Below are 13,513 nucleotides of genomic sequence, written 5' to 3' on the forward strand. Positions count from 1 at the left end.
AAAAGCCAATGATACAAAACACCGACTCACAACTGAGTCAAATAATACCAAAGTAGGTAAAAAATTTAAAAGAAAAGTACCTACGCATATCATAATATAAGCACAATATCTTAACATAAAAGTAAATACATGAAAGAATAGATACCGGCTACGACATCAGGCGCCGCGCGGACCTCCTCCGCAGTCAACTGGAAAGCTCTTCCACGAGTCTTCGGAGTTCGGCCTTCACTGGCCGAGTTTCGGTAACCCTAGCAGCAGGCGTAGATCCCTGGCGAAGCTGGGGGCAATCGGCCTTCCGATGGCCGGTCTAGTTGCAATGAAAGCAAACCATGAATCCCTTGGGGCAATCCCTAGCAATTTGCCCCTCCTTTCCACACTTGTAGCAAGCACCAGATCGACATGCCCCCTCGTGACCCTTGCTGGCACTTTCTGCAAGTGCGGCCCTTCTAACCTCCCGATCTCGAATCGGTGGACTTGGTCCGCTTGGCTGCCGGCTGAGACTGAGCCGGCCGCCGATCCACCCGTTGAGACTCGGCCTCCTCCCTGGCTTGGGTCTCCAACTCGATCTCACGCTTCCTGGAATTCGCCTGAAGCTCAGCAAAAGTCTGATATGACGAGTTCGATACGAACTCCCGGATATCCCTCCTCAGCACACCCAAATACCGACTCATCCGAGCCTGCTCCGTGGACACCTGCTCGGGGCAGAACATCGCCCTCTCATGAAACTTCCGCGTGATCACCGTGATAGAATCATTACCCTGCTTGAGGGTCAAGAACTCCTGAACCAACCGTTCCCTCTCCACCGGGGGAACGTACTCGTCTCTGAACATAGTAGTAAACCTCTCCCAAGTCATAGCTGAAACCTTTGCCAGAGTGAAGTTCGCGGTCACGAACTTCCACCAATCCTTTGCTCCCAGGCGGAGCTGGTTCAAGGCGAACCATACCCTCAGATGCTCCGGACATGAACAAGTGTAGAAGCATCCCTCGATATCAGCAATCCATCTCATCGCAACGATCGGATCCTGCGTCTCGTCAAACTCAGGTGGCTTCGTGTTGCTGAACTCCCGGAACAGCAACAAGTCACCTCCCAGTGGTATGGCAGTGGCCACAGCTGCGGTAGCTGCAGCGGATGCAACCTCAGTCAACGCGGCGTACCGCTCATCAAATGTCTCCATCAGTGTGGTCTTAATAGACCCAAACATCTCCGGAATCTCAGCCCGGATCGCTGCAGCCACCTCCTCATGAATCATCTGACGAAGCTCCTCGTCAGTCACACTACACGTACCAGGTCTGTGGCGTGGTCCAACCATGATGTCTCTGAAATACAACATAAAAATATCAGAGACTCTATCGAGCATAATCGCACTCGATACACGCAAACCTACTCAGTCTCCGATACCCAGGGATTCTTACTTGGGTTGCCCATTGACCCGGTGTCTTCAGTAGTACGGGCCCAATACTACCAACTACACCGCATCAGCATTCACCCCAAGTCCTCCTCCCCAAACCCCGGATCCTGAGTACTCTATTCTTGCCATGCACTAGCTACCCACTCGCTCTCAAAGCACCTCATAGAAGCAGGTTTCCCTAGACTAACGCATCACAATTCAGGCCACTCTAGTCCTAATATGAATACATAGTCTACTAGCATGCGTATCATATCATATCATATCTCATAACTCATATTGTAAGAGTATTTTGGGGATTTTACCGTTCGGGCGCTGGCTGACCGTACACACTTCTTCTTCTTTGGTTGTTTCAGAAAGCACTTATCAAATTTTATTGATTTATTAATTAAAATTTTCTCAAATCCCCGGTTTGAGTTCAGTTACGCCCGAAGGTGTACCCAAATCCCTCAAACCAAGGCTCTGATACCAACTTGTAACGACGTAAATTATAAAACCAATTTTTCATTTTTGCAAACATCAAAAATATCGGTTAATATTTCAAATTCAAGCATAAACAATATTGTCACAACCGAATACATCACAAGATCATAAAATAGTTTTTCCCGATAATGTGTACGATCACGCCGGCACCTTCCCACAGTCCTCGCTAGTACCTAAAACTCATAACACAACAACTGTAAGCATAATTGCTTAGTGAGTTCCCCAAAATACAACCTACGGACATACGCCTTTCCAGGCCCTGACCTTCCGGTCCATGTGTCTCAGGGGACTTCTGTCCCGACTGGGTAAACCTTCCGGTCCTACCCACGTCAACCTTACGGTCCATATTACAACGCCTTCCGGCTCATAACATATTCGCCTTTCGGCCCATAACATAATGCCTTCCGGCCCATATCAAGCATATCATACATGGCACATATAACGATTCACTTATCACACATAATGCATATATCTCATATCATATTCGACCTTCCGGTCACACAGTCAAACCCTTCCGGGTACAGTATAGTGAGAAGACTCACCTCGTGGAAAGTCTAAGATCTCGTGTCCTCGCTATCACCGAATCCAACGACGCTCAACCTCGCCTAAGCATAAAAATATCATTTAATACACAAAGACTTCCACTACTAAAACTTTACCCCTTATCATCCTTCCTGAAAGGGTAAAAGACCATTTTACCCTTCCTTGACCTAAAGTCCTCATGTTAACCAAAACCCTAAAAGCCAACAAAAGTCAACCATGAGAGTACGCGGGGCGTACTGCTAGATTTACGCGGGGCGTACATCGCTAACTCCCCCTGGATCGGGGTCTCCACCCAGTACGCGGCGCGTACTGGAAGTTACGCCCTACGTAACCACCAGAATCAGCCACCTTCCATTTCTGGTCTTAATCAGTTAAGTCATTATTCCAACTTCCAGATCTGACTCCTTTAGTGTGTCTAAACCCATAAAGTCGAGACCTTTAAGCCTCGGCATGGCTGTAAAGGCTCCAACATCACATAACAACCTTTTATTCAAACTCAAGGACCTAGATCTCATGCATGGTGCAATACCCACGTCCAAGATGCCATTTTTATGAGTCTACAACTCCAATAGATCAGAAACATGAAGCATCTAAGCTTATGGAGGCCATTTGCACAAAAGTCTCCACCTTTGGGACTTAAACCCTAGAAAATGACATCTAAAGCATACAACAAGAACCAAGTGTCAAGATCCGAACTTTTTACTTGAAATTGAAGCTTTAACCCTTGCAAAGCTCAGATCTACACTTGAGCACCACCTCTAGCCTCTCCAACAAGCTCTTCTTCTCCTTTGCAACCTTAAAATAGCACTACCAAGCTTAGAATGCACACACAAAGGCTTAAGGACGATGGCACACACTGTTTAGGGTTTCACTCTGAGGGGTGGTAGCTGAGAAGTCCAGCCACACATTCCTTTTATAGCCTCAACAAAGGAAATTAGGGTTTGGGTCTGAATGAGTTATGCCGGGCGTAACCTTGGGTACGCCCCGCGTACCTGAGGGGGAACGCGTCCAAATGAGGTGCGCGAGTACGCGCAGCGTACTCGCCTACCATGAAAACCCTAAATCATTAACTTAATCAAGATGCAAGGCCAACAGAAGAATACCTGGATTTCGGGCTGTTACAGATCCAAAGAAAAAGATCAGAATCCTCAGAAGATCCACGACATACCAAGATCTCCCTTCCGACACTAAGGTAATCCTCAAAATCCTCAGAAGATCCACCAACCCTCGTACCTCGAAATAACCCATATAATATTGCATCTTCCAAGGTCACATGTATCCCTTCCATTGCGATAAAATAAGAATGACGATAAAGGTCACCCTGCCTTAAACCCCTATGTAGGCTAAACTCCCCATGGTTTTGAAGTAAACCTTGCATGGATACAGGCCCGACCTTATAGTGTAATGAGTTAAGATAGGGCATAGGGCCCCCAATTGTAAGGGGCCCCGTTTAATTTCAATAAGCTTCTCATTTCCAAAAAATCATGTTGCAAGATCTAATCAATACACATCCCACTCACCCGACGATTCAACTTCTGTTATTTTCCTCCCTTCTCTAATCGATTCTGCGATTCAAGCCTTCAAGGCAACAATCAAGCAAGCGATCGCTGATTTGCTGTTGTCTTCACTATTCACTCTTCGGTTCTTCTTGCTTCTTTAATCTTCATTCTCGGTTTCTGTTGATGTTGATGATCTGGAGAGTGGCGATCTGGATTCTGGATTGCCACTATTCTTCTCAATTCTAATATGCTCTCACTGAAACAAAGAAACGGTATTATCTTTGAATCTCAATTAGGGTTAATCTTTTGAGTTTTGACAATGGACATTACACTTTAGTGGTTTAAACAACCATAGATTTTTGAATTTTGATTGTAAGTTATTAATCCATGGACCGTTTGATTGCAGCATGGAATTTTGACATTGGCAGACTACATATGAATGATTTCTTTTTCATAATAAATTAACCTTATAAACTTATTTGCAATCTAATGATTTTTTTTTCATAATAAATTAACATTTGATAGTATTTGACAATGTTTGGTTCTGATTATTGACATAGATTAATGTGGAATTCCATGTGAGATTTCAATTAGATATGTATATAATTGATTTCATTAGAAATATAGCATACAAAATATAAAAAGTTTTGAATTTATATTTTTGGTGTCACATACCGTTAACTCAATTACCTAAAAAGTTTAAGTTATGTAATTTGTATTTGAATGAGATTCTTGTTTGACATCATGTTATATAATTTCTTTTGACCAAAACACAATGTTTTATTATTAAGTTATGTAATTTGTATTTTTATTGTTTTTGGCTTTCTCCAAATGGCATGAATGATCAAAGTTGTTAATCTTTTCAATTTTCTGATTTTTTATTACAGATTGGAAGATTCCATTGTTCACTGAATCCAGATTAGCTGATTCCATTGTTCACTGATTCCAGATTGACAGATTCCATTGTTTTTTAGCTTTCCATTATCTCAGGGGCGGTATAATCCTAATCCATATCTTATATACTTATAGTTATTATTAATCAAATAATTAATAATCATGTCAAAGAGAAAATACGAATCTGATGCTTCAAAAAGGAAACAAAAAATGCAAGAAGAAGCTTTTATAGATAAACAAAAAGGTCGTTTTTAAAATATTTAACTACAAATAAAAATATTAATAATGAACAACAACAAGCTAATGTTGATAATGAACAAGAACAAGCAAATGTTGATAATGAACAAGAACAAGCTAATGTTGATAATAATGATCATGAACCAACTAATATTGAAATTGATAGTGAACCAACTAATATTGAAAATGATAACGAACAAACTAATAGTGAAAATGATAACGAACAAACTAATATTGAACTTGATAACGAACAAACTAATAGTGAAGATGATAACACGCCTTTAAACATATATGGTCCAAGTAGATGAAATAATAATAGTACTAATTTAAGAGATTTAATCGTAGAAAAATATCCTATTAAGATTTATAATTTTAAAATTTCAAAAGATGAACATTTAAGAAGCTTTAGTACATCTCTTTATATGCAACAAAAAAAAAAAAAAAAAAAAAAAAAAAACAAATGGAGAAAATACGAACGAACATGGTTGGTTTATTCAATAGATGTAGATAGAATTTTTTGTTTTTGTTGTAAATTATATAATGTGAATACATCTACATGTTCATTAGCACATAAAGGTAACAATGATTGGAATAATATTTCTAGTATACTAAAAAGACATGAAGCAAGTAACGGACACATTCTTAATATGAGGTCATGGATTGACTTACAAACTAGATTAGCAAATAATAAAACAATTGACAAGAAAATCCAAGAACAAATAAATAAAGAAAAAAGAACATTGGAAAAACGTGTTAATAAGAATCATTGATGTAGTAAAAACTTCAGGAAAAAATAATTTAGCATATCGTGGAACAAATGAAAAAATTTATGAAGAAGTTATTAGTTTATTAGGAGAAGAACATAAAACTAAAATTATTAAAAAAGTAAAAGAGACTAAATACTTTTTAATAATACTTGATTGTACTCTTGATACAAGTCATAAGGAACAAATGTCAATTATCTTATGATGTTTAGATCTTTCAACAACTCCAATAGAAGTAAAGGAGTACTTTCTAGGATTTTTAATTGTAGATAATACAACCGGTAAATGCTTATATGATGCTATAGTTGATGAAATTAAAAATATAGTACTAGATATAAATGATGTTAGGGGTCAAGGTTAGGACAATGGTTCAAATATGAAAGGAAAACATCAAGGTGTACAGAAACGATTGTTAGATATTAACCCTAGAGCATTCTACACTCCTTGTAGTTGTCATAGTTTAAATTTAGTAATTTGTGATATGGCTAATTCGTGTGATAAAGCTAGTAATTTTTTTGGAGTTATACAACGTATATATTCGATATTTGCTCCATCACCTCAAAGGTAGAAAATATTACAAGATAATATATCAAACCTAACACTTAAATCATTATCGCAAACTCATTGGGAAAGTAGGGTAGAAAGTGTAAAAGCAATTAGATTTCAAGCATCACAATTAAGAAAATCACTTTTACAATTATCCAAAAATTGTGGACATCCCAAAATTAAAAGTGAGGCTAAATGTTTAGCTACATATGAATTTTTATTATGAATGATTATTTGGTATGATGTTTTGTTTGCTATTAACACTGTGAGTAAAAGCTTGCAATCATATGATATGTGTATCAATGATGCTATAGATCAACTAAATGGACTTTTGCATTTCTTTGAAGAATATAGAGAAAACGAAGTTGAAAAGGCTTTAGGTTGTGCACAAGAATTATCTTTAGAAATGAACGTAAAACCTAAATTTCGTGAAAAACATATCATTCAAAGAAATAGCTGATATGATAAAAATGTTGCTAATGAAATTATTAAAACCCCGATTCAGTTATTTAAAATTGATTACTTTTTATATGTAGTAGATAAAGTCATTACTTCACTTAAAAGTAGAGTCGAGCAATTTAACGAGTTTAAAAATATTTTTGGTTTTCTATTTAGTATAGAAAAATTAAAATCATTTGATAAAAATACTTTAAAAAAACATTGTTTAAATCTTGAAAAATCTTTAAAGCATAATGATAGCTTAGATATTGATGGTTTAGATTTATTTCATGAACTAAAACTTTTAAGATATATTGTACATTTAGAACGTGATACAATTATTAATATACTTAATTGCATTAAAAAAGTTTAGTTCTTTTCCAAATGCATATGTTGCCTATAGGATTATGTTAACTATTTTTGTAAAAAATTATTTAAGATCTACAATGTCACAAGAAAGATTAAATGGATTAACTATTTTGTCAATTGAAAAACAGTTAGTAAAAGAAATTGATTATGAAAATTTTATTAAAGAATTTGTATCTAAAAAGGCTAGGAAAGTTAACTTTATATCATAAAATATATTCACAAAAAAACATATGCAAAATAAATAAATAAATAAAATAAAATAAAATAACTGCCATTTGTAAACTTTTAAGTTTATTATTGCTGGTTCCAAGCCTGGATAAAGGAGGCGTGTTTTTAACAGTGTTGCAAAACTCGGCCTACTCGGTCGAGTACTCGGCCGATTACTCGGAATCGGCCCTCCACCGAGGCGAGTAATGTCAACTCGGCCAAAAAACTCGGATTTAGTCAAAATCGGCCAAAAATCGGTCAAACTCGGTCAAAAATTGGACAAACTCGGTCAAACTCGGGCCTACTCGGTCTTACTCAGGCCTACTCGGTCAAACTCGGCCAACTCGGTCAAAATCGGTCCAACTCGGTCAAAATTGTCATAAAAAGAGAAAAAAGTCAAGAATTTCAAGATTAATATGTATAATGCACTTAATGATTTATTATTTAACACAGACATGTGATTATTACAACATGTATATTTTAAATTTTCAATAATTATCCACGTAGTGAGATAATTATGTGTATTTCAGTTTTTTATGTATTCACATGTATCTAATTTTGGTTGTATATTTCAATCAAATTATGATTTTAACTTATGATTTTGACATATATAATTTTCTAAAAAATATTTCTACATGAATTACCGAATCCGAGTACTTCCCGAGTACTCCCGAGTACTCGCTACTCCCCAGTCGGCCGAGCAGGTACCGAGTAGCGAGTTCTACAACCTTGGTTTTTAACATTAAGTATTATAAATATTAAAGGGCCTCAAATTTTTGGTTCGCTCAGAACTCCCAAACTCGTTGAGCTGGCCCTGGGTGGATATCATATAAAGTTGGGTTGTTTTATAAAAATAATTTGGTGTAAGTTTTTTTAAATTGGATATTAGAACTTCCGGTCTGATTTGAGTGTTTGATCTCCTACCACCCAACTAAAAGAGCCTAGTAGTAGCAACCTATATCCCCTCCATATATTAAGTTTGTGTGTATCCGTGTTTAAATAACTATTGTTTCCTCATGTATATACGGCCTTAGTTACAAGTCTACTATATATATTGGGTTGTGAAATGAAAAAAGAGGTTTAATTTGATCAATATTCTCAAGTGTGTGTAGGCCTCAATTTCATCTTCGTGTCTCCACTAAGCCAATTATAGTGAGAGTTTGAGACACTTTAAGATGTCCAGATGTTCCATATATAATAGAGGCCATACATGGTGAGGGAGGACGGATGTCTTTGACTCCCTTGAGTGGTGATGAGTTTTGAGTATAGTTGAATGGCTTAAGAGGGAGAATTCCTGGAATGGCATACCCCATATAGTTTTATTTATAACAAATTTTATAAAAATAGGAGAATTCGGCCAGGTTATGTCCATGAGTTGAAGTTTGAACATGAAAAAATTGAAGATTTCATAGTGAAGTGATACTTAATTTTACACAATCAGATCCTATGTCAAGAAATAAAATATCATTCATCTAATCTAGATTTGGTTTTGGGTCTACATAATTGAATTTAATAATTTTTAGTATGTAGTTTGTCGAAATCCTTGTTATTAGTAAGAAATGGGCCAAAATCCGAAAGTTGCAATTGGAAATAAAGAAAACAACGTGGATAGAGAGACAGAGAGTATTATATTATAAAATATAAATAATAAATAACAATAAGTCTTTCTTTCTTCTAGTGATGAAATAACATTGGTGAGTGTTGATGGTTGAAAAATAAACGTTATGCTCCACCAGCCATGTCAGTATCCTTAATTCCAGCAACGCCCTTAAAGGCTACACGCAGTTTTGTGGAGCAAGATTGTCGTTTGCCAGGCTTCCCGGCTGTTCCAGTGACATGCAGGATACCCTTTGGAGATTCCTCCATCAACTTAAATAATGATATGCTGAGGTTTGCGCGCGTCAGTGCTTCTAGTTCTGGAGGTGCTTGCATGTACAGTGTCTTCCCTCCGTGTTTCACGCTCACTCCCGACATCAGTAGCTGTGGTTCGTCCCCAAGTTTATCCATCAACTGTTTCAATTATTCAATTTCAAATCTCAACCAACTAAACTTCAACAATTCTCTTCTATATCACCAATACATAGCAAAATAAATAGGTAACTAACTATGATTGATATGTGACTCCCCTCCAGAACACCTATCTAAGTCGTCAACTTAACCTTTGTAATTAATATGATTTTGGCTGAGATAGAGATCACGAGTTTCTTTTGGAAAAATTTTCAGACAAAATAAGAAATTTTATTTTACTAATTAGAGCACTTTTTGACCTTGGATTTGGATAGCAAGTTGGTTTTATGGTTTGATCAGATCTAAAGATTATATTTGCCTTGTCAGCAATAATGCTACTTTCGGTGTCACAAAATGGTATTAGAGTAGTAGCACTAACCCCTTAAACTTCAAAGGATACTTTGAATCTGACTTCTTTATCTAACATAATATATATATATATATATATATATATATATATATATATATATATATATATAATAATGTGAGGAATAATAAATTTAAATTTACCATTTTCAACGTGTCGGAGGTTTCCAGCTCCATAAAAATGCCAGGACCACACACAAGACACTCTTTATCCCTCACAAACTCTGTCACTTTAGTATGGAGACCTTCAACAGCATTATACCTACAAAATAACAACTATGTTTGTGAATAATAATAATAATAAAGGAAAGATCCAATTACATGAGTGTTATATTCGAATAATATAACAAAAGTTTGCCTTTATCGTCCCAACAATTAAATTCCTGTCTTCTCTTCTCCATATTTTAATATCATGAACTGACCATGTATAAACACTTAAAAACTTCTCTGAGAGGATTTTTAATAGTTAATCTTGCAATACAAGCTTATTATAGGAGTTGAGTGGTCATTCATAAAAAATACTTACAAGCATAAACCAACCACTAGACGAAATATTAAATGCATGAAGAAAATATCCTTACGTTAAATAATTTGATAATGTTTTACTGCATCCTGATGCAATCTTCAAAGTTTCAAGAGCACATGCAGCTGATATTATTGCATTTGTAGAAGCTATAGCAGGTATAATGTTCTTCACCACACCCTGTAAACAAAAATTGAGACATTAACAAGTCTGTAATGTATTATCATAATGAAGCCTTCCGGATAATTTGGAATAAGACCATTCAGACGAAGTCATGCCTATTATCTTTGAAGAATAAAGCAGAGAATGAATGAATGAATAAGCTATAATAAATGTGGACATCCAGATAACTTAGTACGTCAATAGGTTTCACTTTTTTTTTGTGTTGATGTGGACATATATATTTATATATGACCTAGCAGGTTTTCATAAAATAAAGAGTACCAAGTTTCAGTTTTGTTTCAATGTTGTGAAATTTGTTCCATGTGAGATCTGTCTTCCAAAAAAATTCAAGCAACATAGGTCAAGAAGAAACCACTACAACAAAACATCAGCATTACTAGAAAAAGATTCTGTAATGGAGCAAAATATGAATATCCCAACCTTGGAACATAACTGCAACTCAGGAACAACTTAATGAAATTATTTATAACACCACCTCATCATAATTTTATAACAGAATAAAGATTTTTAACAAACAACAGGCCAAAACTGAAAGGTGAGTGAAACTTGGCACATAACTCTGATTAACTCAACTAACTGTAATAAGATGCTATCATAAGCATGTTGGAAATTCAGTGAACCTGTGTCAGAGTATATGTGACTCCTGGAATGCTGAAAAGTGCTGCTCTCTTAAGAGCCTGCAGATAAAAAAAGTCCAATACAATTTAAAGGGTTATATGCAAGAAACAGCAACATACTTTCATTGCTTCCTATTACAACATTGTACTTTGTAAAATCAATCCAATTATAGCAATATTATCAGAGGATACAAAGCAATTTTCACTGCTATGTTTTGGTACCTTTTCAAAGTACATTGTCCTAATAAGAAGGAGAGTACAATACTATAGTTGGGTAGTTTTTCAAAGTACAATGCCTTGATAAGATTAAAAAAAAAGGGGGAAGAATCTTGCCATTTCTTGCATTTACTCTAAACTTAAAAGGTGAAACACTAACCTCTGAATACACCCACTGCATATGTTGAGGATTATCAGGATCAAAGGTTTTCCCACTATGCACCTGCAAAAGCTCAATAATAATTATTATATATATAAAATAAAATAAAATAAAATAAATACAAATAAAATACCTCGTCCCATTTGATTAGGTGAGCATATTCAATGCAATGAGGTGCAGTTCTTGGGGTTTCTGCCAGAGTACATAAGGGGTACTTGACCTGTGGAGGAAAAAGCCAAATAGTGCATTGAAAGCATGGTGTTATGCCAGGTAAGATAACCCTTGCATGACCCTTGAAACCTTCAGTTCCACCATCTACCATAGGCTTCATGGTCTCTTCACGTGGGTTGCCATTAGAGTCGTATTCTGGTTTTCTCAAAATGGTTAAAAAACAACTGTTGAAAGCTTCAGAGTGTACATCATATATATATATATATATATATATATATATATATATATATATATATATATATATATATATATATATATATATAGGATATAGGAAGATAATAAAATACCTAGAAAGCTACAAGCCACTTCATTTATGTAACTTCTAGCTTCAATGGAATCAAGACCAAGCACAATAATCATGAAATCACTGTAAAACTCATCCAGTTTGTCCTCAATCCGGCAAAAATGTGGCACAATATTTACACCACTAACTCTTTCCATCACGCGTTTAGCAGCCACCTCTGCTTTTGGCTTCCCAACATCTTCAAGCCTGAACTCAAAAACTCAAAATCACATTCACAAACACTTTTCCTCAACAAATCTATTACATACATACAGATTCCAAAACTAATTAGATACACATATAATATAATATAGCCAACCACGTTACTGAAATTTCATGATTTTAGGGTTGACAACAACCAGATGTGAACAAGCCTAAACGTTAATCAAACTGCCAACTATCTAGTGTTGAATGTTAAAATAAAAACAGAAGCAATCAAGGGTCTGTCACCAAATCTTTGGTCCTTTATGAAACTAGTAAATTTTTCTTGGCCATTAATCATTTGTATGCCCTGATTAATATCAACAAAACCCATGTAACTCAACAAATAATGTCAGCCTGATTTCTTGTATCCTTTGGCACTTTTTACAGTTTGTTCTTCTACCTACGCAACTAAAACTACTATAATCGATTCTGAAGTCAAGAGAACTATACATTGAGAACTCAAAAGATAGGTGTAGACTGGTGGCTGCTTTACACACAAAGATATACATATATACAGAATATGACTACATTTCTAGGCATACACGGATAGGAATCCAAAATACATATACCTGAAAAGAAATTGCCGATTAAGGTTGGATACTTCAATTCTATCCATGTCTATAACTTCAAGGTTTCGAAACCCCGATAGAGCGAGATCTTTCAGCAGTTCACATCCCAATCCACCAGCACCTACAACCAATATTCGAGCATACTCTTGAATATCGTCCCTCAACTTCACAAAATCAAACAACATATATTGTTAATAATAAATAAAGACGTCAAAAGTTTTTAGTGAAGGCGGGTGTAGTTACTTCAGTTCCTGGTTCGAAGGCGGGGCCGACGAGATGCCCTGGCCTAAGGAGAAGCTTGTCAAGGTCCCTTGATCTGCTGCTTTGATGCGCACCGGCGTCTGCCATTGGAGGGACTCTCGATCGGAGTTGTACTACGTGTTGCAATTCGAAGACCAGGGAACGACACCCCACTGTATATGGTACGATGGAAGGGGTCCGCTGGAGAGGGGGTGATAGTCGGGTGCTTGGTTTTTAGCCTTTTTAACGCTGCACTTCGGGTTTTCTTTTCCTTTTTTTCTATTTGGTTTCGATAAAACATCCTGTTGCCCCTTACTCACAAATTTCGGGTTACCGGTCCAGAAGGTTAGCGGAATTGGCACAAAAAGTATTTGATCGGCCCGGAAAATGACAAAATGTATTTGATAAAATTTGGAGTTTTTTTTTTGATAAAATTTGGAGTTTTTTTTTTTTCGTCGTCGTCTTGTTTATGCTTAGGGGTTTAAGTCATGTTTATTTATTTACGAGTAATACTGAAATTATCTCTAT

The 13,513-nt window shown here is 36.2% G+C and overlaps 1 protein-coding gene across 1 annotated transcript; it reads right to left on the minus strand.

Annotated features, from left to right (window-relative positions):
- Positions 1-8,995: 8,995 nt before the first annotated feature.
- Positions 8,996-13,253, minus strand: ECR1 (E1 C-terminal related 1). The gene is made up of 9 exons (XM_078973744.1): positions 12,989-13,253; positions 12,746-12,909; positions 11,977-12,179; positions 11,592-11,824; positions 11,459-11,521; positions 11,086-11,142; positions 10,341-10,462; positions 9,904-10,021; positions 8,996-9,396 (listed from the first exon to the last, which is right to left on the minus strand). Exons 1-9 carry the CDS (start codon positions 13,091-13,093, stop codon positions 9,109-9,111), a joined length of 1,353 nt encoding a protein of 450 aa, XP_078829870.1. The 5' UTR covers positions 13,094-13,253; the 3' UTR covers positions 8,996-9,108.
- Between the last annotated feature and the right edge of the window lie 260 nt (positions 13,254-13,513).

This window comes from Lactuca saligna, chromosome 9, assembly GCF_052625555.1.
Source record: "Lactuca saligna cultivar CGN05327 chromosome 9, ASM5262555v1, whole genome shotgun sequence".
Lineage (NCBI taxonomy): Eukaryota > Viridiplantae > Streptophyta > Magnoliopsida > Asterales > Asteraceae > Lactuca > Lactuca saligna.